Consider the following 27,943-nt stretch of genomic DNA (forward strand, 5'->3'; position numbering starts at 1 on the left):
TTTCCCTGATGATTAGTAACAATGAGCATTTTTTCTTAGATCTGTTGGCCTTTTATATGTTTTCTTTGGAGAAACATCTATTCAAGTTCTTAGCCCTTATTTTAGCTTTTTAAGTTTTTATTTTAATTCCAATTAATTAACATACAGTGTTATATTAGTTTCAGTTGTACAATATAGTGATTCAACAACTGCATACATCATCCGGGGCTCATCATGACAAGTGTACTCCCTAATGCCTATCACCTATTTAACCCATCATCCCACCCCACCCCCAACCATCAATTTGTTCTCGATAATTAAAGGCCTGTTTCTTAATTTCCTACTCTCTCTCTCTTTTCCTTCTGTTCATTTGATTTGTTTCTTAAATTCCACATGTGAGTGAAATCATACAGTATTTGTCTTTACCTGACTGACTTATTTTGCTTAGGATTATACTTTCTAGCTCCATCCATGTTGTTGTTGCAAATGGCAAGATTTCATTCTTTTTTATGGTTCAGTAATATTCATTGAACAGAATATAATCATTCATCTCTCCTTATAGATATACAATGAATATTATGTATAACATTATACATAATGAATATTATATATGTCTCTATCTCTATCACATCTTAAAAAAATTTTTTTAATAGTTTATTTATGTTTGAGTTTATTATACAGAGACAGAGTATGAGCAGGAGAGGGGCAGAGAAAGAGGGAGACACAGAATCTGAAACAGGCTTCAGGTTCTGAGCTGCTAGTGCATAACCCGATGCGGGGCTCCAACTCATGAACCATGAGACCATGACCTGAGCTGAAGTCAGACACTTAACCGACTGAGCCACCCCGGCGCCCCTCTATCACATCTTCTTTATCTAGTCACCAATCACTGGACACTTGGATTGCTTCCATATCTTGGCTGTTGTAAATAGTGTCTCTATAAACATAGGAATGTATGTATCCCTTTGGATTAGTGTTTCTGTATTCTTTGGGTATAATGTGATTGCTGGATCATAGTGCATATCTTTTTAACTTTTTGAGGAACCTCCACACTTTTCCATGGCAGCTGCACCAGTTTACATTTCTACCAACAGTGCAAGAGGGTTCCTTTTTCTCCACATTCTCATCAACACTTGTTTCTTATGTTGTTGATTTTAGCCATTCTGACAAGTGTAAGGTGATATCTCATTGTAGTTTTAATTTGTATTTCCCTGATGGTAAGTGATGATGAACATCTTTGTATGTGTCTGTTGGCCATCTGTATATCTTCTTTGGAGAAATGTCTAATCGTGTCTTCTGCCCATTTTTTAATTTTTTTTTTTTTGGTGCTAAGTTGCATACGTTATATATATTTAATGTTTATTTATTTTTGAGAGAAAAAGAAACAGAGCACGAGCAAGGGAGGAGCAGAGGGAGAGGGAGACACAGAATCTGAAGCAGGCTCCAGGCTCTGAACTGTCAGCACAGAGTCCCATGCCAGTTCAAACTCAGGAAACACGAGGTCATGACCTGATCATGAACTGATCATGACAAGATCATGACTGCACACCCGACTGAGCCACCCCAGCCCCCCAGTTCTTTACATATTTTGAATGCTAACCCTTTATCAGATATTTCATTTGCAAATATCTTCTCCCATTCTGTAGGTTGCCTTTTAGTTTTGTTGATTGTTTCCTTTGTTGTGCAGAAGTTTTCTGTTGTGCAGAAGTTTTGATGTAGTCTCAGTTTATTTTTGTTTTTGTTTCCCTTGCATCAAGAGACTTACCTAGAAAGAAGCCGCTATAACCATTGTCAAAGCGGTTACTGCCTGTGTCTTTTCTAGGATTTTTATTATTTCAGGTCTCAGTCTCACAACATTCTGCAAGTAAAAGAGCAGAAATACGGCAAGAAGTTTAGTCTTTGATGACCATGTTGAGGTGGTGAGTTAGTCAGTCCTGAAACTGCCCTATCTCTTGAATTTTTATGTAAGACAAAACAAAATCTACTTATTTAGTACAATTCTCTTTGAATGGCTTTACTGCTGCTTGCAGCCAAGGTATCCTAACTGATATGTATATGAATATGTAATTGAATTAAAAAATACCCAATATGCAAACTTTGGAAATTTGCACACAAAAAAATCATGGGATGTCCCATATACCTTTCACTTACTTTTCCCCAATGGTAATGTCTTATATGATTATAGCATGATATAAAACCCAGGAAATTGTTATTGGTACAACCCACAGAATTGACTTAGATTTCACCAGTTTTATATGCATTTATTTGTAATTGTATGTGCACAGTGTGCATAGTATGCAGCTATCACATGTGTAGATTCATGTAGCCATCACTATGATCAAGATGTGAAACTATTCAGGGGTGCCTGGGTGGCTCAGTCAGCTAAGCATCTGACTTAGGCTTAGGGCACAAACTCAGAGTTTGTGAGTTTGAGCTCCACATTGGGCTCTGTGCTGACAGCTCAGAGCCTGAAGCCTATTTTGGGTTCTGTGTCTCTCTTCTCTCTCTCTGACCCTCTCTTGCTTGCATTCTATCTCTCTCTCAAAAATAAATAAACATTTAAAAAAAGGTATGAAACTATTCCATCACTGTCAGCACTTCCATACTCACCCCTTTTTCTTTCCTCCCCAACCCTCAAACTCCTGGAACCACTAATCTGTTCTCTGTATATATAATTTTGATATTTTGAGAAGGTCATGTAAATAGTATCATATAGCATTGTAATAATTTCAGGGTTTTTTTTCTTACCATCATTATCTTGAGATCCATCCAAGTTGTTGTATGTATCAACTTCATTCCTTTTTATTGCCGTATAGTGCTTTATGGTATAAATGGATCACAGCTTAATCATTCATCTTTTAAAGGACATTTGGGTTGTTTCTAGCCTTGACTATTATAAATAACGTTTCTATAAATGTTAACATAAATGTTTTTATGTGTGCATAGTTTTCATTTCCCTGGGTAAATGCCCAAGAATACAGTTAATTGCTGGGTCATATAGTGAGTATATATTTAGTTGTAAGAAACTGTCAAACTGTTTTCCATAGTGGCTGTACCATTTTATATTCCCACTGGCAATGTATTAGTGCTTCTGTTTCTCCACATCCTTACAAGGATTTGGTGTTACCAATATTTTATATTTTAGTCACTCTAATAACTATGTGGTGATATCTCATTGTAGATTTAATTTGCATTTTCCTAATGGCTAACGAAGTTGAATATCTTTTATGTGCTTATTTTGCCAATTTTATATCCTCTTTAGTAAAATGTATGGGGCACCTGGGTGGTTCAGTTGGTTAAGCATCCGACTTCAGCTCAGGTCACGATCTCACAGTTTGTGAGTTTGAGCCCCATGTTGGGCTCTGGGCTGACAGCTCAGAGCTTGGAGATTGCTTCAGATTCTCCCTGTCTCTCTGCCCCTCGCCCACTCATGCTCTGTCTGTCTCTCTCTTGAAAATAAACACTAAAAAAAAATTTTTTTTAATGTTTATGTCTGTGGTAGGCAAAATAATGACCTATCAAAGATATCATCCATAATCCCCAGAACCTCAAAACATTTACTTTACACAGCTAAGGCACTTTGCTGTTGTGATTAAGGGTATGGACCTTGAGATGGGGAAACTGTTGTGGATTATTCAGGTGGGCCCATTCTAATCCCATGAATCTTAAGTGGAGAGACTTTCAGGGAGAGCTGTGACTAAGAAATAAAGACCAGAGATGCAGAGATTGCAGAGCTAGCATATTGCTAGCTTTTTTTTTTTTTAAGTTTTATTTATTTATTTAGAGAGTAAATGCATAAGCAGGGGAAGGGCACATACACACACAGAGAGAGAAAGAGAGAGAGAGAGAGAGAGAGAGAGAGAGAGAGAGAGAGAGAGAAAGAGAGAGAGAGAAACCCACACAGGCCCAGAGCTGTGATCTGTCAGCACAGAGCCTGATGTGGGGCTCAAACTCACAAACCATGAGACCATAACCTAAGCCAGGATCAAGAGTCAGACGCTTAACTAAAAGGTAGGAATTTAAAGTGCAGGAAGAGAAAAAACAAAGTGACATAAATGGTCAGTTATTAAAATCAACCAAGACCTCTAAAACCAAGGAACTTCAATGTGGGGAGGTAGCCTGGCTCTTCATCTAGTCCTGTGGCTAGAAACGTTTTTATTTGAAATAGCCATCATTGAAGTAGATGCTTCTTTTTTTTTTCTTTTGAAATTTTTATATAATTTCTAGTTACTTAATTGTTCTGTATAGAAGCTGTCTGTGTGGCTTGTCATGCATTTCTGCTCAGAGCCGCACATAGACAATCATGGGGCTTAGTTGGCTTGTACTCCGTATCTGGCCTCGGGATCAGAATTGGCCCTTCTGTTCCTGATGCCAAGAGGGATAAACTTGCCTCACCTCCTTGAGCCAGACCAGGCGGGCCCCCTGGAATGGACCAGGGAGGGAAGAGAAATATGCAGATGCCTAGGCTTGCGAGATATGATAAAAGAAACAGAAAAAAACAGCTTGCCTAGGACTACGCTTAGGCAAACTTAATGACTAACTGTAAATCACACATGGGTAATGTATATATTGCCCTGCTGGGAAGAGTTAGTTGGAAGTCTCACTTGAGGGGAGAGTCACCCAGGATCCTCAACTGGGACTCCAATAAGGCTGGGGGCTGTCCACTGTGGGGCTTCCTCAGCCAGAAGGTTGGATGTTGTGAGTGCCCAATTTGCTATATTAACCCTTCTTTGTTCTCTATACTTCTCTCCCTTTCTGTGATTGTATATTCCCTTTCCATTATAATTAATAAAGTTTTCCTCCATGAAACAAAGTGCAGCTATCATGAATTACTATCATTCAGAACATTAATATACAGTGAAATATTGGTTTCAAGAGTAGAATGAAGTGATTCATCACTTACTTACAATACCCAGTGTTCATCACAAGTGCCCTCCTTAGTACCCATCATCCATCTAGCTGACTCCCCACCCACCTCTCTCCATCAATCCTCAGTTTGTCTGTCTTTAAAAGTCTTTTACGGTTTGCTTCCCTCTCCCCACCCCCCGCCATATGTTCAGCTGTTTTGTTTCTTAAATTCCACATATGAGCAAAATCATATGGCATTTATCATTCTCTGATTTATTTTGCTTAGCATCATATACTCTAGCTCCATCCACAGTGTTGCAAATGACAAAGTCAATGCTTCTTTGCAGTGGACATTTTTGTAGTCAAAGCTTAAGTCAGGCACCTGCATAAAAAGAAAAAACAACCTGTCAGGGTTTACAGCACAGAAACAGAATTTCCTCTAAAGCCTCAAGAAAGGAATACAGTCCTGCTGACACCTTGATCTTAGGCCGGTGAGACCTGTGATTGACATCTGATGTGTTGTTGTTTTTTTTCCCAGCAATTAAGTTTGTGGTAATTTGTTACAGCAGCAATAGAAAATTCATGCAATTCCTTTAACCCATTTTCTTTCTTTCTTTTTTTTTTAATGTTTTCATCTTTATTTATTTTTGAAAGAGACAGAAAGAGACAGAGTGAAAGCAGAGTAGGAGCAGAGAGAGAGGGAGACACAGAGTCTGAAACAGTCTCCAGGCCCCAAGCTGTCAACACAGAGCCCAACATGGGGCTCAACCCCACAAATTGTGAGATCATGACCTGAGCTGAAGTCGGACACTTAACCGAATGAGCCACCCAGGTGCCCCTAATGCATTTTCTAATTGGATTATTTTTAAATGTTGAGTTTTGGGAGTTCTTTATAAGGTCTAGGTTTTAGTTCTTTCCTGGATTTGTGGTTTGCAAACATTTTACCCTAGTCTACAGCTAGTTTTATTTTCATCCTTTTCAGTCTTCTGGAGAGCAAAAGTTTTTAATTTTGATAAAGTTCTACTTATCAACTTTTCCTTTATGGATCATAATTTTGATGTCAAGTCTAAGAATTATGCTTCACCATACGTCCTGAATATTTTCCTCTATTTTTCTAATTATTTAAAAGATTGTGGTAAAATACACATAACAATTTACTATTTCAGCCACTTTTTAAGTGTACAATAAGGTGATATTTATTGTAATTAGAAAGTTTTCCTCTGTTCTCTGCATTGCTTGTATCAAATTGCTTTTTTTGTTGTTGGTTTGTTCATTTTGGTCCCTGCCTTTCAGCCTAAAGATTTTCTTCAAATGGGTAGTGATTTCTGTTCATTTCTAAGGAACTAAAACCAAAAGCTGATTGGAAGTTTTAGGTATACAGGTGGGGTTTGTTGATATTTGGTCTTCACTGTAGGATGATGTGGTTGGTCATCTCAATGGAGATCCCTAACTGTTGGTACCTATAGGCCTGATTTCTTCAGCTGGTCAATTTACCCAGAGAGAAGTCCTACAGTCTTTGGCTGTCAGCTCTTTTCATGGTCCTACTTTGTATAGTTAAGCACAAAAACAAAGTTTTTCGTCTGACTGTTCTAAGAGTTGAGGAAAGGTGGAGGTCAGTGAGTTGTGGCAAAGTTGGTAAGTCTTAATAGATGATGTGTGACATGGGATTAGCTCTGAAAGACAAATAGGTTGGCCAGAAACTGAGGTGAGAGGGAATCAAATTGAATGGGTAATTAAATGTCGTAGTTTACAGAGGTGAGTAATCACTTTCAGCTGATAGTGTGGTATAGCTGACTAGGACATATACCAGCAATGAAGTCTCTAATTTTAGCCATAAAGCAGCTTGTGACTTTGGCAAATCATTAATCTCCTAAGAGACTCAATGTCTTCAAATGAAAACATGAGGAGACTACTGCTAAAGTCTCGGCCAGGTCTAAATTTGCTTTAAGATACTTCCTAAGATTCTTTTACATCAGATGACTTTTTGAGTATAAGTTATAATTAGGGAATGACTATATAGTTTATGGGAGTGAACTTAGGAACTATAAAATTACTCACTCCCATGAAAACAGTAATTATTTTAAGTTATAGGGAACACCATAACTTTATTTATATTAAATTTATATTCATGCTTCTTTTAACAACATGTCCAATTGTTTCATGTATGTATACTTTGATGTTTTTCTTCTAATATAGTAAAATACTAAAACAAGAAACAAACTACACTGAAATCCTGATCTTGTTTCTTCCCTTTGCATTTAGACAGAGGACATCACTGAAGAAGGAAAATGGTCTCTTTTCTCTTGAATGTAAAGCATAACAGTGCCATTTGTAAATAGAGAATTGAGTTAGTCTGTTAGCCCAGGCTTAGTATCTACTGTGGGTCAGGCATTTGTGCCAGGGCTGGTGTTCATAACAAAGAAAAGCATCGTCCACACTTTCTATTAGTTTACAGTGTAGCAGGCAAACAAAGGCAGGTCGGTAAACCAAGTATTTTACAGTGTGATACCATGGGAGTGCAAACATGGGTCCCCTGTAATTGATGTCTGCTTTGGCTTGCCCAGCATCCACTTTCCTTTTTTCCTAGAATGTTTCCTGAATTCTTCTCTGGGAATTACCCTTCCTCTCATTCTCTGCCCTTTGGAGCAGTGGGCATGTGAGTCAAATCTGGCCAATCAAAACATCATATATACTTTGGGCTGCAGTGATTGGTTTAGGGATGGTCCCAGGACCCAAGCTAAGCCAATCTGCTATTGTTACAAGGAATCTTGGGACACAGCATGGTATTCAGGGAGCAACAGATATTTGACTGTGGTTGGAAAATTGGGTCTGAGTGGGAAGAGTTGGGAAATAAAGCTAAAATGGTAAGCAAGACAAGTTTATGAAGTGCCTTTTCCGTTATGCTGGAGAATTTAGACCTTTTCTTAGAGATGGAAAGCCATTAAGGGATTTTAAGCAGGGAGTTGACTTAATCACATTTATGCTTTGGAAAGGTTAACCTGCTGGGGTTATGAATGACGGATTAGGGGGAAGAAAGTGAATGGATTAAGATGCCACAGTAGTTGTTCAAACAAGTAACCGGAGACCTCAACTGTAGGAGTGGTAGTGGGAATAGGAAGGTGACCCAATGGGGATGTTTGCCATGAGCTCTCTAGAAGACACATCAGAACTGATAGCAACACTTTCCTGGAGAAATTGTGTTCTGGCTGCATCTCTGAGTAAATGGTAGTAAAAGCAAAATGTAAGACTGTGCTTCTTAAAAGTTTAATGTGCACACAGATCATCTGGAAATCTTGTGAAAATGCAGATTTTGATTCAGTAGCTCTGGGGTGGGACCTGAGATTCTGCATTTCTAACAAGCTTCCAGCTGCTGCAGGTCTGCAGACTACATTTTGAGGAGCAAAGATTTAGGATTTTTTGAGGTATGATGGGCCATTCAAGTAAAAGGGTCCAGCAGGCAGCAGGTGTTGGGCCTAGACTTTAGGAAAGAGTGAGAGAGTTGGGCTGGAGATATTTCAGAGTCATTAGCACATAGGATGTGTGATGTCAGAATATAAAGATAATGGTCTAGGAATAGTGCTTGGAAAAAACTAAAAGAAGCCCAAGGATAGCCCATGGGTAGTGCCAGCATTTATGGGGCATCTAGAGGATGGGGCTTAAAAACACGGAAGTAGCAGATGAAACTAGGATGCCAAGTTTTCAATGAGAAGGCTTTAATTCCCAAATTTATTATATAAATAGTAGCTGCCACTTATTGGGTATTCTATTCTAGGCACTGTACTAAGGGCTTAACCTTTTCTCCAAAAGACAAGGTTTAAGAAAAGTCATATTAAAAAATTCCTCTAACCACACGCCATTACTCTGCACAGGTGGAAAGTTTAACGTGGGTCACTATTAATGATCTGCACACCATACCAAGGATGGTATGAAGGTTCTAGGGGTCTCACTCAGTTCAACACTTTCAGGAAAGGCCTCAAGTCTTCACTCAATGTTGATTATTGCTAATATGCTTACTTCCTCAGCTCATTTATCCCTTGGCAGTGAGCTGCCTTGCTGATTCAATGACAAGCTTAGGCATGGGGTCTCGGCCATGGTTGGAATCTCTGATGCCTCATGGACAGCCTCCTTAAGGGAAACTATACATCTATTCCTTTGAAGGTCTTGACACCTTCATCACAAGATTCCTGATATTCACAGAACTTTCAACCCTCTTTTTCTCTTATTCCCTTTGGTTGACACTTACTCGCCTAACCTCACAAGTCTCTAACCTCTCTTCAGAGTCTGGAGAGAGAAGTATCTCCTACCTCAGTGGGTACAGGTGTTTTGATACAAGGGGACCATTTATTCTGCCCTGGGGCAAGGAAAGTCCCAGAGCTATCAGGAGTAGTATCCAATCATCCTGTGGCATTTCCTCTGCCGCACCCCCCGCATTCTTTTACAGCACTGAGAACAAAACAATGAACATCTTAATATCTCAACAAATCGTCGTAACACACAAGTACTGTCCCATGAGATCCCTACAACCACTCCATGGGTAACTCTTATTCTACATCCTGAAGCTTGGATGAATTTAGAAACTTGTGTCAAGTGACACAGCTATCAACTGTGGAGGAACTATGAGGTATGTGATTTCGATTTTAGAGCAACAAGGGTGTGGTATTATCGCAATTCCTATCAAAATACCTTACTCAGAAGGTCATATGTGAGTCACAGTGAGCAGACCCAAATCCAGAAACTTCACATACAGAAGGGGAATGTGCCTGCGTGTGGGATTCCTTCAACCTTCGCCACAGCCCTACTATCCCGGTTTTCAGATGAGAAACAGAAGCTGAAGGTGTGACCTACTCATGGCCACAAAGCCAGGGCCACGTTTGTTGGTTCCCAATATGTGTTCTTCCCATCATACCAAACAGAAGTGGCTTGTGAGTGGCAAACCCACTGCAAAAACACTTCAATTTAGGTTCCCTTCTTGGAAAAATAAATTGGCACATGCGCGGAACGCACCAGAGACCCCGCCCTAGCGGCCTCTGAGATCTACTCAGTACGCCTGCGTCAGGCTGTTCCCCCCCCCCCCCCCCCCCCCCCCCCCCCCCCCCCCCGCCCCTTGGCTCGGCGCGGTTCCCGCCACTCTCCGCCCCTTTCCCGCCCGGATATCAGCCTAGTTTTGGCGGATGTTGTTGTGAATCCGAGAGACACGTGAGGCTCTGCGACGTCATCACCAGCACGCGAAGGAAAAATGGCGGCGGCGGGGGTTGTGAGCGGGAAGGTAAGTAACGGCCGCGGCGAACGCCCCTACTTCTCTCTGGGATGGCGTGCTTTGTTGCTTGGAGGCCGGTCGGGGAGGGACGCGAAGGCCATTCTGTAGCTGGAACAGCGTGTGGCGGGTGTAAGAGGAGAGGACTTGGTCGTGTCAGCTGTTTTCTCGAGCTTGCCGGCTCAGTCCGTGAATTAGAGACCGGCTCCGGCTCCAGGGCCAGCTAGGCCTCGGCTCTGTTCTCCCCTGCACTGCTCCGGAGCAGGGGGACGTTTATTTGTATTGCCTAAGGAACGGGTAGTTGCGTCGTTCCTTTCTTTTTTTGTGGCTCCCGTTTTTCCTGACTCTGTATTTTTTTAAATCTACTCTTCTGACGCCAGCATTTTTATTTTTCTTCCTTTGAGGCGTTAATCTAACTTGCTCCTGTCTTTCTCTGCTTCACTCTGGGGAAGGCATCTGTGTCCCCTTCGGATGGAGCTGAAAACAGGTGCTGTGCAGCTGGGCACTTAGAAGAAGAGAGTGTGTTGGATTCATTTGACCAGGCTGCCGCGTTGGCTGGTGGTTGTGAGCAGCAGGGTATGTTTGCTCTCGGGGAGCAGGAGATTTACACCATCCCACGCATGTCTACGAAGGCGTTAGTTAAGGTGTTTATTTCCTAGGCGCCTCTACGGTGTTCTCGTGAAAGTATCTGTCATGCTGTCGTAACCCCCTCCTGGTGCGTTAGGAACAGGATTAGGTGCGGAGGAGATTTCGTTGTATAGGGCATATACACGTTCCGAGGGCACATTTTAAAGCCTGTTATTTAGGACTGTCAGGACATGCCACAGGCTGCATTTCCCACTGCGGGAGTATTTCGTAAACAGTTGGGTCTGGTGATGACTCATCGAACACTAAAGACGACGTATTTACTTGTCGCCGATAGCTTCCTATGTTCCTTGAGTTTCAGTCATTTTCTCTATGCTGCTCCTTTGCATTTTGAATTATTTTGCCCATTTTGAATTATTTGGCAGCGTTTGTGGTTTGGTGTATGCACTACTAGGCTTGGCAGAACGACACAGTTGGTCTTGGTTTTTTACTGTTACTTTGAAGTGTGACCTTGGGAAACTGAGCGTGCGTGACTTCTCCGTCCTTCCTATTTTTTATTTCCAGAATAGTGGTGGTGCCACTTTATCGTTGCATAGGAAGTGTTTAGGATTACATGAAATAAAAAAGCATTGAGACAGATTTCATGCTTCTGCATATTGGCTATTTTAAATGGTAGATTGGTCGTACTTTTTGGATTATTCATGCTCTTTGATTACTGTGTTAGTTTTTAAGTCTTCATGGTGGATGCTGATTTTCTTTTTGACTCATTACATATTTGAAAGTTATCCTCCTTAATTTTCTGTTTGGGCTGATCCAGTCTAGGTCTTTTCAAGAAGGGATCCTTTCTGTTTGAACTACACTTCCTTCTTTCAGGTGTGGATTGATTTTGAGAGAAACCTTGAGGTGAAGAAACCCAGTTGTGAAATGTAAGGCTTTTTTCATCCTTTCCTTCCAGCCACTCTCTTTCATAATATGACTTAAAGTTAGTCTTTTATTTCATAACTCTACTTCATCACCTGGTTTTTCTCATTGCAAATTGACCCCCATTACCATCATTCCATCTAAACCATTTTTCAATGCCAAAAACTGCCCCTCTCCTAAATAATACTGTCATGACCAGCAGAACCCACTTATTCTTCCCTCAGTAAGTTCGGATCTAGTTTAATGGTATCATTGTTCATGGGTTACATGTGAAACAAACTTGGAGACATCCATTTCAATAACAACAATTAATCAAGAACCAAGTCTTACCAGTGTAAAGAGATTTCTGAAATTTCTGCATCCTCTTCATTTTCTGTGCTTAGTTGTTTTAAACAGTCTGCCTCTAGTCTTGAGTTCTTAGCTGATTTTTCTCCTTGTTTGCAGTTTCTTTGCCCACAATCCCCTCTACACTACCGCTGGAGGTTTTCTTTTCTAATGTACAAATCTGAATGTACCAAGCTGATCGTTTCTAGCTTTAAAAAAACAAAATCTTTTTTTTAAACATTTATTCATTTTTGAGAGACAGAGGGAACTGTCAGCACAGAGCCCATCATGGGATTTGAACCCACGAACCATTAGATCGTGACCAGAAATGAAGTTGGATGCTTAACTGAGTCGCCCAGGCGCCCCCCCCCCCCGTTTTTTTTAAATTTAAAAAACTTTAACGAATAAAATCTTTGCCCCTGCCCTCATTAAAGTAATACTGAAGGCTGCTTAACATGGCATAAAAGGCCGTGTTCCCAGGCACCTAAGGTGTCAGCACATAGCCTGGAGCCTGCTTTGGATTCTGTGTCTCCCTCTCTTTCTGCCCCTCTGCTGCTTATGCTCTGTCTCTCTCTCTCAAAAGTAAACGTTAACAACAACAACACCAAAAAGGCCATGTTCCCTTCCTGGCTTTCTGCTTCCCTACTTTCCAGTCTTGTTCCTTTGGAACATGTGTGTGTGTATTTAAGAGAGTGAGTGTATATATGTATATGTGTATTTTTATGTGTATTTCTTTATTCCCACACCCCTCTTTTCCCCCAACAAAGGTTCAGCTAAGACCTTTCTAGCTTAGAAACCTCGGGCAGTGGATATTAACCAAGATTCACAGGAACCACAGGTGGTACTTAAAAAAATACAGATACTGGACCAAAGCCCAGCTTTATTGAATTAGAATTTCTCACTGTTGAGATGTAGGATGTGGACTAACTTCTAACAGTTCTGTTCTGCTTCTTTGTACTTTGAGTGTAGGAAGTGATAGAGGAAGTTAATCTTTGTCATATGGAGAGGCATTAACCATTAAGAGTTTGGATTCTAGACCCAAACCAGTTTCAGAAACTAACTTCATACTTACTAGTGATTTCAGTCAAATTACATAAACTTTCTGTGCTTCAGTCTCTTCGTTTGTAATATGGGATGATATAGTACCTACTCTGCTGGATTGTGAGGAGGATCAATAAGTAAGTATATTAGAACAAAGTTTGGCACATGGTAGATGCTGTGTGTTATTTGTAATCTCAGTTTCTCTGCAAGTCATTGTTTGGGTTATGGCAGAATCTTAAAGGTTTATAATACGGGTTTTGATATGGGTATAAGCTTCATTTTTGAAGTTAGCTCTTGTTCTAAATCTCATTGTTACTTTAGAAATTGAAAAATACCTGTTTTAGAAATCATGTAGTTTTGATGAATGAAAAATCATCACAGTAGGACAGTGGTTAAGGAGATGGAGCCTGATTGGGTTCAAACCCTGGCTCCAGTGCTTTATGGCTGTGTTACCTTGGGTAGATTTCTTAACTTCCCTGTGCCCGTTTTTCTCATTTGTAAATGAGGGATAATACTATTTCCATTGTGGAATTAAAATTATAAAATTATAAAAATTATAAAAATGGTTAATATTTGCAAAGCATTTAGAATAGTTCCTGGTGTCAAGTAAGTACTGTTAGCTGCTGTTATACTATAGTTAAAGAAAATCTTTCAGACTCTTTAAAAATTATAAAGTTATTATTGGTTAGGATATAATTGAATGTTGATTTCTGCTGCCATTTTCCGCAAAGATTTAAGCAATATATTTAAGTAAAATGAATTAGAAAAAGAAGGTAAAAGGGAAGTAAATAAGGATAAGAAAGGTAAATGGAACTGGAAGTACTACGATTATTAAATAAACTGTATGCTGGAATGGGCCACAATTGGATGATAGATCCCTGGTAAAATAAAGCCAAAAGCAAAATCCCAGAAAAGTAGTTTCTAAAGGTAGAGCATAGAAAAGAGTCTCCTGTAGGTTCTTTTTACTATATAATATAATGTATGTACTTAAATGGCATATTGTATCCTTTTGGTAAGAAAAAAGGACCCTATAATACCCCTAGTATGCTGATGGTTTTATACCAGTGGGTAATTCAGTAAATACAGGGTACCAATTTGATGTCTTCTGGTCTCTGATAATTTGACTAAATCCAAGGGTATATGATACATATATTGCATATATATTTTAGCTGAGCTTTTGAAAGTGGGTTGGAGTGTGATTATAAACCCAGATAGTTCTTAAGAGTTCAGTTATTATTAATTATTATTATTATTTTTACTACCTGTAGGTAAGTTTTAACGTCAACCAAATAAGGAAAGTGACTTTTCTTTTATGAGTATCGAGGGAAGAAAGAGGGACACTGCATGTAAAGACCATCCTGTATCTTCTATAACTGATGGACAGAATTGAATTAATGGAATGAGTTAAATTTATCTATCACAGAGAAGGCGGGAGAAAGAAGATAGCCTGAAATAATTTTTGGCTTTAGACCCACTTCCCTGATGGTTAAGGTTTACTTTCATTTATTCAGCAAATGTTTATTTATTAAGCACCTGATTTGTTCCAGGCACTATATTAGGCATTGGCGATATATCAGATATCCCCTTACCTTCTATCTTGTAGACTTCAGTTCTTTAGAAGAATATTCACTAGCACCCATCCCTTTATCTTGTCTAAATAAATGCAAAATGAATTGCAGGTCCTTGAAGGAGGTGCTATTTTTAGTATACGTATTCTGAAGACCAGCAAACTGGCTAACCATTAGGGCAGGACCTGAAATGTTTCAGCTGCCTAGATTCTGGCACAAAGCACATCTTTGATGAGTAGAAACAAGCAAGAAGGTAGAGAAAATGATTGGGGACTAGAGTGGGAGAGATGGATTACTAAGACTACTCTTCTTTTGGCGTTAAAAAGTCTTATTTTAGTACATTTGGGTTTCACTCGGTTTCTACTGTGATTGTTTCAGAATTTAGTTGTGTTGAAAATAACTTCAGGAGCACCTGGGTGGCTCTGTCGGTTGAGTGTCTGACTCTTGGTTTTGGCTCAGGTCATGATCCTAGGGTCGAGCCCTACATTGGGCTCCACACTCAGCATGGCGCCAGCTTGGGATTCTCTCTCTCCCTCTCTCTCTCTCTCACATAAATACAGTGAAAAAAAATTGAAAAGAAAATAACTTGAGACCTTTAGGAAATAAGCTTTATTTTTGTTTGTTTTGGTGGCATTCTTAGAAGGAATTTATTTTGTAACTTCTATTTGGCCCCTTCTAATTCCTTTTAGATATGCTTATACCCCTGTGAAACCCTTGTGCTTAAGAAACATGAAGAATATTCTTGGTATTTATATATTCCTGGAGACCTTTTCTTTTCCTAGGTATAACATGGTAATACCTTCCTGGTGTAGAATACAGAAGGAGTACTTCTTTTTTTTCTGGCATTCTTTAGCAAACATTTGAGTACCTTTTGTATGCTGAGTTCTTTGGACACAGAATGGTTAAACACAGACTTTATTCTTGACATAACACAGTAGTTAGCAATTTTAACAAGTGACTTCAATTTATGAATTAATAAAAACATGACTTTTTTGGTGCAGGCATTAAACTGCTAGGTCTTTGAGACATGACTGCTGGGATTAAATGAAATATTATAACCTGACTTTTATTTTCACTTCTTGGTGGAAGATTTGAAATCCTTATGAAATCTCTTTGCCGTCTCTTAATGTGCAGTACTATAATGTATATGTAGTTCTTGGTATAAGAGAAGACATTCACTTAGTCCTCCTTATATCTCCCCAGACTGTTAAATTATTCCTGCCCTCCTGTCTGACGTTGTTTGGCACACTGTTGTTCTTAAGCAAGAATAGTTCTGCCTGCCTGTGAGAATTGTAACATCCTTAATAACTCAATATCTGTATAGCTTCACTCTCAGAACTTCTGTGGTTTGTTACTCATTTTCAAATTTATTTTATTTTTTAAAGATATATTATAATTTTTAAGTTTCAATCCAAGTTAGTTAACATACAGTGGAATAATAATTTTAGGAGTAGAATTTAATGATTCATCACTTACATATAGTACACAGTGGTCATCCCAGCAAGTGTCTTCCTTAATGCCCCTTGCCCCTTTAGCCCTTCCCCCCCCCCAGCACCCTGCCAACCCTTAGTTTGTGCTGTGTATTTAAGAGTCTCTTATCGGGGCATGTTGGTGGCTCAGTCTGTTAAGTGTCTGCCTTCAGCTCAGGTCATGATCTCAGTTTGTGGGTTTGAGCCCTGCTTCAGGCTCTGTGCTGGCAGCTCTGAGCCTGAAGCCTGCTTCAGTCTGTCTCTGCCCCTCCCCCACTCACATTCTTTCTTTCTCTCTCTCTCTCTCTCTCTCTCAAAAATAAACAAACATTAAAAAAAATAAAACGAGGGTCGCCTGGGTGGCATAGTCGGTTAAGTGTCCGACTTTCACTTAGGTCATGATCTCACGGTTCGTGGGTTCGAGCCCCGCGTCGGGCTCTGTGCTGACTGACAGCTCAGAGCCTGGAGCCTGTTTCAGAGTCTGTGACTGCCTCTCTCTCTGACCCTCCCTTGCTCACGCTGTCTCTCTCTCTCTCTCTCTCTCCTAGAAATAAATTAAAAAAACATTTAAAAAAAATTAAAACGAGCCTCTTATGGTTTGTCTCTCTCTGTTTTTATATTCTTTTTGCTCCCCTTCCCTTATGTTCATCTGTTTTATATCATAAATTCCACATATGAGTGAAATCATACTTGCCTTTCTCCAAGTTATTTTGCTTAGCATACTACACTCTAGTTCTGTCCATGTTGCAAATGGCAAGATTTCATTCTTTTTGATTGTTGAGAAGTATTCCATTGTGTATGTATCTATCTCTCTGTGTGTGTGTGTGTGTGTGTGTGTGTGTGTGTCTTCTTTATCCATTCATAAGTCGGTGGACATTTGGGCTCTTTCCACACATTGGCTATTGCCAACAGTGCTCCTATAAATATTGGGGTGCATGTGCCCCTTCGAATCAGCACTCCTGTAGCCTCTGGATAAATACCTAGTAGTGCAATTGCTGGTTGTAGGGTAGCTCTATTTTTAAGTTTTAGAGGAACCTTCATACTGCTCTCCAGAGTGGCTGCACCAGTTTGCATTCCCACCTGCAGTGCAAAAGAGTTCCCCTTTCTCTGCATCCTCACCAATATCTCTTGTTGCCTGAGTTAATTTTAGCCATTCTGACGGGTGTGAGATGGTATTTCAGTGTGGTTTTGATTTGTATTTCCCTGATGATGAGTGATGTTGAGCATTTTTTCATGTGTCTGTTAGTCATCTAGATGTTTTCTTTGGAAAAGTGTCTATTCATGTCTTTTGCCCATTTCTTCACTGGATGATTTGTTTTTTGGGTGTTGAGTTTGATGAGTTCTTTTTAAAAAAACTTTTTTTAGTGTTTATTTTTGAGAGAGAGAGACAGACAGAACATAAGCAAGGGAGCAGCAGAGAGAGAGGGAGACAAGAATCCGAAGCAGTGTCCAGGCTCTGAGCTGTCAGCACAGCCTGATACTGGGGCTCAGACCCACAAACCATGAGATCGTGACCTGAGTTGAAGTCGGATGCCCAACCGACTGAGCCACTCAGGCGCCCCTGAGTTTGAGGAGTTCTTTATAGATATTAGATACTAATCCTTTATACAATGTGTCATTTTCAAAGAACTTCTTCCATTCCACTGGTTGCCTTTTAGCTTTGCTGATTGTTTCCTTTGCTGTGCAGAAGCTTTTTATCTTGATGAGGTCCCAGTAGTTCCATTTTTGCTTTTGTTTCCCTTGCATCTGGGTGACATGTCAAGTAAGAAGTTGCTGCAGCCGAGGACAGAGGTTGTTGCCTTTTTTGTCCTTTAGGACTTTGATGGCTTCCCATCTTGCCTTTAGGTCTTTCATCCATTTTGAGTTTACTTTTGTGTATGGTGCAAGAAAGTGGTCCAGGTTCATTCTTCTGCATGTGGCTGCCCAGTTTTCCCAATAGCATTTGCTGAAGAGACTGTCTCTTTTCCACTGGATATCCTTTCCTGCTTTGTTGAAGATTAGTTGGCCATACGTTTTTGAGTCCATTTTTGGGTTCTCTGTTCTGTTCCATTGATCTATGTGTATGTTTTTGTGCCAGTACCATACTGTCTTGATTACAGCTTTGTAATACAGCTTGAAGTCTGGAGTTGTGATGATTCTAGCTTTGGTTTTCTTTTTCAACATTACTTGGCTATTCAGGGTCTTTTCTGGTTCTATACAGATTTTAGGATTGTTTGTTCTAGTTCTGTGAAGAATGCTGGTATTATTTTGATAGGGATTGCATTGAATGTGTAGATTGCTTTGGGTAGTATAAACTATGGTTTGTTACTCTTAAAACAACTTATGTTCTACATTTCTTTAGTTCCAAAGTCATTACGGATTAACTAGTCCCAAATAAAACTCACTTCCTTTTGTATTCCCTATGTCAGTGAATAGCCTCATCCACTCAGTTTGTACTTGACTTCTCTTCATCTTCCACATCTAATCAGTTGTGAAGTTCTGTCAGTAGGTTAAGTGTCTGACTCTTGATTTCAGTTTAGGTCATGATCTCGCAGTTTGTGAGATGAGCCCAATGTTGGGTTCAGTGTGGAGCCTGCTTGTGATTCTCTCTCTCCCTCTCTCTCTCTGCCTCTCCCCTGCTTGCACATCTTTCTCTCTCTCAAAATAAGTATAAACTTAAAAAAAAAAAAGAATGTATGTTATGTATAGTAGGTGTTGGGTTCCCATGTTTGAACAAAGATTTAGGGCAAGAATTTTATCCCTAATAATAAATTTAAAATATCTGGGTTGAATGTTTTCACTTATTTCTAGTTTTGGAAAATAATGATTATGGTAATCATAATACAAATAAAAATCCAATCCCACTTAAATGTAGGAACAGTATAAAATATTACTTGCTGCGATATAGTGCAACTTACCCTTTTCAGCTTGTTTTAAAGTTGGGAATTAAAACAATTTTTTTTAATGTTTATTTAGTTTTTGAGAGCTTGAAAGACAGAACATGAACAGGGAGGGGGCAGAGAAAGAGAGGGAGACACAGAATCCAAAGCAGGCTCCAGGCTCTGAGCTGTCAGCACAGAGCCCGATGCAGGGCTCAAACTCAACCCATGAGATCGTGAACTGAGCCAAAGTCGGATGCTTAACTGACTGAGCCACTCAGGTGCCCCCTTTCAGCTTTTTTTATTTTGTTGGGAAGTAGCATGGTCTTGAGTTGGATTGTCCTGAGTACATTTCTTTTTATGTAGAAAGTTGCATTTCTTTACCTGCCTCATTTTTTGCATTTTAATTCTAACTTTTGCTAAATTAGAGGTCAAAAACATTTGTTGTGATCCCTAGAGTTCTTTTAATAAATGTCAATCTGGCATAGTTACTTGGCTAAAGGAAAAAAAATCTGCAGTTTCTGTTGCTATCAGCAGGCCATCGTTATTGGGGGTTTTATAAACATACTTACCTGGTTAGGCATCTTAGCGTATATTTAAGAATAGATGAGAGTCTGGAAGGTATGAAGCAGTTTTATTCGAAATGGACTTTTCTCCTTTCTTTAGTACTTCAATACATTGTTCTCCCCTCCAGTCCCCCTATCCCCCCCAAGAGGGTGGGGAGCATTTAAAAGAATATTCTAGCTTGTGTAAAGATTTTACCTTTTAACATTGCCAGGTACACACAAGCAAGGAACTTTATCTTGTTTATTTGTTCTTCATGATGTCTGGCACATAATAAGTGCCTAATAAAAGTTTCAGTTTGAATCAACTTTTTGTAACTAGCTTAGTACCACAAAGTGGCAAAGTCTTTGTTGATAGTAGTTTGCTCCCTTGCTTACTCTGCAATGAAAAACAGGGTGTGATTTAAAATTTTATTCTTGGGGCGCCTGGGTGGCTTAGTCGGTTAAGCGTCCGACTTTCGCTTAGGTCATGATCTCGCGGTTCGTGGGTTTGAGCCCAGCATCAGGCTCTGTGCTGACTGCCAGTTCAGAGCCTGGAGCCTGTTTCAGAGTCTGTGACTCCCTCTCTCTCTGACCCTGCCCTGCTCACGCTGTCTCTCTGTCTCTCTCTCCTAGAAATAAATAAAAAAATACAAAATAGCCTTTTTTTAATGGCACTATTTTCTACTCTTTTACATATTTACGTTTATATGGGGCTTTACAGTTTAAACAGCAAGCCTTCCGTGTAACTTATTTTTTTATATTCTGTTGAGGTACAGTGGACAATAAGTTGCAAGTAGAGTGTGTAATTTGATAGTTTATGATGTATGTATACACTGAACTGATCAGCACAGTAAAGATAATGATATTTTTACCGAAGTTTCCTCTTGACCCACAGTAATCTGTCACTACCTTTACCCTGTACACAGGCAACCATTGATCTGCTTTTTGTTACTATGGATTAGCTCACATTTTCTAGAATTTTATGTAAATGGAATTCTATAACTCTGTTTTTTTACTCTGTTTTTAGTTTTCATTCAGCATAATTATTTTAAGATTCATTAATGTTGCGTTAGGTTACTCATTTTTTTAAAGTTTTATTTATTTAAGTGATCTCTGCACCCCAAGTGGGGCTTGAACTCACGACCCCAAGATCAGGAGTCAAATGCTTCTCTGACTGAGCCAGCTAGGTGCCCCAGTTTATTCATTTTTATTGCCAAATGGTATCCCACTGTTTAGGCATACCAAGATTTACTCATTAATATACTTGTTGATAGACATTTGGATTATTTTCTACATTTTGCTGTTAAAAATAGAGCTGCTATGAAAATTGGTATAGTCTTTGTATGAACATACTTTGTTTTGTTGGGCAAATACCAAGGAGTAGAGTGGCTGGATCATAATGTTAGTTGCATGCTAAGCATTTTAAGAAACTGGCAAGCTATTTTTCTAAGTAGATATACCATTTTACATGCACACTGTGATGTACAAAAGTTCCAAATGTCAACATTTGGTATGTTAGTCGTTTTAATTATAGCCATTCTAATAGATTTGTAGTATCTCATTATGGTTTCAATTTGCATTTTCCTAATGATTAAGGATGTTGAGCGTCTTCTCATGTGATTTTATGTCATCTGTATATCTTCTTTGGTAAAGTATCTGTTCAAACCTTTGCTTATTTTAATTTTGAGAGAGAGAGAGAGCATGCACACTTGTGTGGAGCAGAGAGAGAGAGAGGAAGAGAGAGAATCTTGTTATCATGACCTGAGTGGAAATTAAGAGTCACACTCTCACCTGAGCCACCCAGGTTGTCCCTTGCCCATTTTATTTTAAACTGTGCTGTTAATTTTCTTGTTAATGGGTTGTGAGAGTTTTTTGTTTGTTTTTGTTTTTTGCAGGCAAAAGCTTATTAGAGTATAAGATTAGGAAGAAAGAATAGTATGAAAGTCCTCTTTACAGAGAGGGGACATTCAAAAGTAAATGCCCTGTGAGAGTTCTTACCTCGATACAGGCCCTTTATTAGATATGTGATGTGATTTGCAAATGTATTTTCCTTGCCTGAGTCTTGGCTTTTCATTTGGTTGATGGTGTCTTTTATTGTTATTTTTTAAAATTATTATTATTATTTTTTTAATGTCTTTTATTTTGAGAGACAGAGACAGAGAGCGAGTGGGGGAAGGACAGAGTGAGAGAGAGAGACAGAATCTGAAGCAGGCTCCAGGCACTGAGCTGTCAGCACAGAGCCCGACGCGGGGCTTGAACCCACAAACTGTGAGATCATGACCTGAGCCAAAGTTGGATGCTTAACCTACTGAGCCACCCTGGGGCCCCTTAAAATTATTTTTTAATGTTTATTTATTTTTGAGAGAGAGCAAGTGCAAGTGGGGGAGAGTCAGAGAGGGAGACAGAGAATCCTAAGCAGGGTCTAGGCTCTGAGCTGTTGGCACAGAGCCTAATGTGGGGCTTGAATTTATGAATTGTGAGATCATGATCTGAGCTGAAGTCGGACATTTACCTAATAGAGCCACCCAGGCGCCCCTTGGTAGTGTCTTTTAAAGAGCAGAAGTTTTTGGGGTGCCTGGTCACCAACTCCAACTCCAACTCCAACTCCATTGGTTAAGTGTGCAACTTTTGATTTCTGCTTAGGTCATGATCTCATGGGTTGTGAGGTGGGACCCAGGGCTCTGCACTCACAGCATAGGGTCTGCTTGGGATTCTCTCTCTCCCTCTCTTTCTGCCCCTGTCCCACGTGTGCCTGCTCTCTCTCTCTCTCTCTTTATCTTTCTCTCTCTCTGTCTAAATAATACACACTAAAAAAAAACCCAGAAGTTTTCAATTTTGTTGATGTGTGAGTGTTTTTCTTTAATGCTTTTGGTGTCATTTCTAAAAAATTTTTGCTGAACCCAGCGCCGTAAGATTTTAGCCTATATTTTCTGCCTAAATATTGTCGTTTTAGGTTGTACATTTAAATCTGTGACCCATTTCAATTTAATTTGCATTTGTGGTGTGGTGTATGGATTGAAGTTTATGGTTTTGCGCACTGATTCAAGTTGTTCAAGCACTGTATGTTGAAAAGGCTATTCTTTCTTTGCTGAATTGCTTTTCTACTTGTGTTAAAAATTTACCATATATGCATGTTTATGTTGATTCCAGAATTCTTTATTCTGGACTGTCAATTTGTTTGTTTCTCTTTACATTAGTACCACATTTTCTTGATTACTGTAGATTTATACTGAGTCTTATCGCCAGGTATGTTAGTGCTCCACCATTATTCTGTTGCAAGGCTGATTTGGTTATTCTAGGTCATTTGAATTCCCACATAAATTTTAGAATCTGCTTTTTACTATCTTCAAAAGAGCCTGCTGGGATTTTGATTGGCATTGTAATCAGTCTAGAGGTCAGTTTCAGGGAGAACGGACATCTTAACAATATTGATTCCTCTAAGCCATGAACATGGTGTATTTTGCATTTAACTTGGGTCTTTTTCCATTTTTCTCAGAAATACTTTTATAATTTTCAGTTTAGAAGTTTTGCACATTTTCTGCTAGATTTATATTTGAATATATGATATTTTTTGAAGTTACTGTAAATGCTGTATTTAAAAACCTTTTTTACTGATATGCATGTGCGTATATAATTGATTTTTGTATATTGGTTTTGAGTCCTGGATCCTTGCTGGGTTTTCACTTAATTTTAGTAGCTTTTATGTAGATTCTACTGATTTTCCACATAGACGACTATGTCATCTGCAAAGAAGTTGTTTTACTTTTTCCTTTCCAACCTAGATGCCTTACCTCAGGTATAATGTTGAACAGAGTGATAAGATTGGACATCTTTATCTTGTTCTTGATCTTAGGAGAAAGCATTTAGTCTTTAAGTATATGATATCAGGTGTAGTGTATCATACATGCTGTTTATCAGACTGAGAAGGGTTCCTTCTATTCTTAAATTTGTTGAGAGTTTTTGTCAGAAATGGGTATTGGGTTTTGTTGAATGCCTTTTCTGCACCTTTTAAGATGATCATATGGTTTTTCTTTAAAAATTTTTTCACTATGATGAGTTTACAGGGATTGATTTTTGTGTATTAAACCATGAAGTATTTTCCTTGTTTACATATCGGATTCTGTTTGTCAAATTTTGTTTAAAATTTTTGCACCTAAATTCATGAGATATATTAGTCTATTATAGTCTTATTTTCTTAAAAAAATTTTTTTTTTGTAATATTTACTTTTGAGAGAGAGAGAGAGAGACATCGTGTGATCAGGGCAGGGGCAGATAGAGGGGGAGACACAGAATCTGAAGCAGGCTCCAGGGCTTTGAGCTGTCAGCACAGAGCCCGACGTGGGGCCAAACTCACAAACCATGAGGTCATGACCTGAGCTGAAGTTGGACACTTAACTGACTGAGCCACCCAGGTGCCCCTTGTTTTATTTTCTTGTAATGCTTTAGTCTCTTTTCAGTGCCAGGGTAGTGCTGGCTTCATAGAATGAGATGGGAAGTTACTCCTCATCTTCAGTTTTTTGGAAGAATTTGTGTAAGATTGGAAAAAATGATTTTGGGTCTCTTAAAGTTTTTTAGTTGATTAGAGCACAATATTTGGTATGGGACTGATTTTGCCCTACTGCTGAGGCAAGGCTGCTCTGAGTACTTTACCCAGTGCCTGTGAATTATGAGGTTTCCCACTTGGAAGAATACCACGTGAGCCTGCATTTTGTTTCTGCTGATAATTTCCTGTGGCCTTTCCTCCTAGCCTTTGATAATTTACGGATACACCTGCACTTGACCAGCACTCTACTGACTACTCAGCGAGAGACCTCTACAGATCTCTTGAGTTCTCTGTGCACTTCTCTTTTCTCTGGTACTCTGTCCCATGAACTCTGACTTGGCTTCTCCCAATTCCCATCTCTGTGTCCTCAACTCCAGGAGACCACTAGGCTTAAGCTGGGTTTTCTCTCCCTTTGCTAGCTAGAAACTCTCTCAACACAGTAAGCTGGGGCAGTTGTATGGCCTACTTTCCTTTGAATAGTCATTGTCCTTCATTACCTGATTAAACACACACACACACACACACACACACACACACACAGTTTCATAGATTTGGCCTGCTTACTTGCTTGGCTTTCCTTCTTTTCAGTTTTTGTTTTCTGGTGTGAGGGTAAATCCAGTCTGTCACTCCCTCTTGGCTGGAAGTATAGGTATTATAGGGGATTTTCCCCTCCATTTTTGATGGGGATTAATACCTGTTTCTGTTAAACATCTTGTTTCTTCTCAAGCTCATGCTGAATGTTTTCCAGATTTGTTTCCTTGGTAGTTATGAACTCCTGAGCTGGTCTTTTTCTTCCAGCTGTTTTATTCTTGTTGGTCTATGTTTGTGTTTTCTGTCCAGTATCTTCTGAGAGGTGACATGGTCAACAAGACCTTCAAGAATTTTATCAGATGCTGATTATTTAGAGAATGCCGGTAGATATTTGGGTAGCTGAAGGTCATCTTCACCTCTATAGAGTGGGCTTATGTCAGTTTGTAATTTATATTAAAGTATCTTTTTCCCCCATTTCATTGGTAGTCTATCTATACTCTATAACCATAGCATTCTTTTCCCTCCTTTGCTTCCTTTTATTTTGCAGGTACTTAATGATAGGTGGTGCTAATCCCTTAGATCTTCCGCTTGATGTGTCCTTCCCTTTCGTTTTCTCAGGGTAGGTCCTTTCATTGTTGAGGTCATGTCCTGGTTTCCATCTGACAATATTCCTCCACTACCTTTGAGGTTTGATTTAAATTCTTTTTAAAACTGCATATTTTGAATTTATTACCAGTAGTTTTTAGCATTTTGGTTGTAACACAAAACCTAATACAGAAAAATGACACCTTTATAACTTCATAAGGCAAACACCACTTTAGTCAAGAAGTAAACCTTTTTGCAGCCACTCCAGAAGACCTTCCATGTACCCTATTCGCCTAAGTAACCACTGTCCTTTTTAAAAAAAAAAAAAAAAAAATATATATATATATATATATATATATATTTTAGAGAGAGCGAGAGAGCATGTGTTCAAGCTGGGGAGAGGGGCAGAAGCGGGGGGAGAGAGAAAATATCCCAGACAGGCTCCATGTTCAGCATGAAGCCTGAGGTGGGCTCAATCCATGACGCTGGGATCAAGACCTGAGCCGAAATTAAGAGTAGGATGCTCAACTGACTGAGCTACCCAAGGGCCCCATTCTAACTTTTATAGTACTTATTTTCTTGCATTTTTTTATTGTTGGTAGGACTTTTTAAAGTGTATATATTTATACACTGAGAGCATGACCTGAGTTGAAACCAAGAGTCAGTTGCTAAACCTTAAGACTAGGCACCCCTTAACATTTTTTTTATGGTTTATTTTTGAGAGAGAGCGAGCAAGCGAGCACAAGTGGGGGAGGAGCAGAGAGAGAGAGAGGGAGACACAGAATCTGAGGCAGCCTTTAGGCTCCAAGTCGTTAGCACAGAGCTAGACATGGGCCTGAACTCAACAAACTGCGAGATTATGACCTGAGCCATTTTCGGATGCTTAACTGACTGAGCCACCCAAGCACCCCCAGTTTTGTTTTTTCTTGCATTTGTCTTTTATGATAAATGATCTTTATTTCTCTTTAGGTAATTTGTTTATTCTCTTCATATTTCAATTTAAATTCCTCATCAAGCACAGTATTTCTTGATTTCGAGAGGTTGAGCCATATAGGAATCATAGTTCCAAAACCAAAACTACCCCAAACCACCCACATCTTGATTTTGACAGCTGTATCTCCTGTTGTGTTCAGTTTTTATACTTAGCTTTCTCTGCCAAATGAACTGGAAGATGAAGTGGAAACACCATTTGAATCTTCATTAGAGATTATTCCAGGTGTGTTTTTGCCATATAATTTGTTCCATTGTAGAATATCACAAATTAGTAAATTATTAGGCTTGGAGAATCTGACATAGACTTTTAATAATATCTCAGATATATGTGCTAGAGAAATGATTAGGCTGTTAATTTTTACATTTGATGCCTCTGTGTCCCTAGGGTAGCCATCAGGGGATGTCTTTACTGCCTATAGATCGTATTCCTATGGGGTGCTTGGTGTGGATAACTCAGAGTCTGGTTTCTCAGTGAAAGGAGTCTCAAACATGTGCATCTTTAGTAGTACAGACTTTTGTTTCAGTCTTTTGTCTTTTTTTTTTTTTTAACATTTATTCATTTTTGAGAGATACAGAGACAGAGCATGAGCAGAGGAGGGGCAGAGAGAGGGCGACACAGAATCTGAGGCAGGCTCCAGGCTCTGAGCTGTCAGCAGAGAGCCCAATGCAGGGTTTGAACTCATGAACTGTGAGATCACGACCTGAGCAGAAGTAAGATGCTTACAGGCGCCCCTGTCTTAGTGTTTTCTTCTCCTGGTTTTCCATTTGCCAGCTTCTTTACATTAGTTTTCATTGGCCTTTACTTCAGTAGAATATAATTTTTTCTTGTTTTTCTTTCTGACACTTTTTTCTTGTTATGCTTATGAAATCTTTATCTTCTCTCAAATCTTAGGTAGTAGAAAGAGAGGCATTGCTGATGCCCTTTCTTTGCTTCCTGTAGCACAGAGGACCAACTCCTGTTCACAGTACTGGTAATTGGTGACTACTTTGGATTGGAATATGAGCATATAGTATATTGGAATAATTTTGCAAGTTTCTGTATATACTGAATCTTACGTTGATTGTCTTTTTCATTGTGTACCTTTGGACACATAAAACTTTTCAGAGTAGATCTCTGAATCTCAACCCCAAACTAGTGGAAGAACCTTGGTCAAATCACTTAATTTCCTTGCATTTTTCCTGTTACACAGTGCGAATGATAACACATATTTAATTGTGTTATGAGGATCAAACTGATACTGTAGAAATGCTGTATAAAGTAATGCATAATAGAAATGCTACATGTTGATAATAATAGCATTTTAACCTTTCCTTTTTATTTTCATTAGAGATATCAACAAAACCAGAGTAAAGAAATTGAAAACCTGTTTTACTAAATGTATTACCTCACATAAAATTCCTAATATCATAATTATTCCCTATAGCAGAATAATATTTTATATGAAACAAGCTTGGAGATAGCTTTTCAAATACTAATTATTACCATTGATGAAGATAGGATGCAGAATGTCCTATGGCAGAAAGATATTCATCAGGAATCAATTCACTTATAGAGTCTAATGAAGAAGAAATACCATTTTAATGCTATTATATACGATCAAAATTTTAATTGGACTTCTGTTTTTGTGTTTTGAGCTATTGTAGGTAGTAGATACTTGTAGAGTTGTATTTTATTAATAAGCTCATGTACCTAGAAACTGGAGTAATGAACAAACATATTCTGTAAATTAAAAAAAAAAGTAAAATCATTCCTTCAAAAATGGAGTGAAGACTTTAAGAGTAAAATGCATGATTCTGGGCACATGGGTGGCTCTGTCATTTGAGCTTCTGACTTTGGCTCAGGTCACGATCTCACGGGTCACAAAATCTAACCCTGTGTTGGGCTCTGTGCTGACAGCT

General features: G+C 39.1%; 1 protein-coding gene across 3 annotated transcripts in view; it reads left to right on the forward strand.

Moving 5' to 3' along the window:
• The first annotated feature begins 10,011 nt into the window (after positions 1–10,011).
• TBC1D15 (TBC1 domain family member 15) overlaps positions 10,012–27,943 on the forward strand; it is a 72,082-nt gene continuing 54,150 nt past the window's right edge. For 2 of the 3 annotated variants that reach the window (XM_039221422.1, XM_039221423.1), the window contains exon 1: positions 10,012–10,093. In XM_039221422.1, the coding sequence (XP_039077353.1) occupies positions 10,064–10,093 (30 nt within the window). In that variant the 5' untranslated portion in view covers positions 10,012–10,063. Of the gene's footprint in view, positions 10,094–22,054; positions 22,059–27,943 lie in introns of those variants that run through there. The other variant, XM_039221424.1, reaches the window with a different exon arrangement.

Source organism: Hyaena hyaena, unplaced genomic scaffold (assembly GCF_003009895.1).
Source record: "Hyaena hyaena isolate Hyena2069 unplaced genomic scaffold, ASM300989v1 scaffold_990, whole genome shotgun sequence".
Lineage (NCBI taxonomy): Eukaryota > Metazoa > Chordata > Mammalia > Carnivora > Hyaenidae > Hyaena > Hyaena hyaena.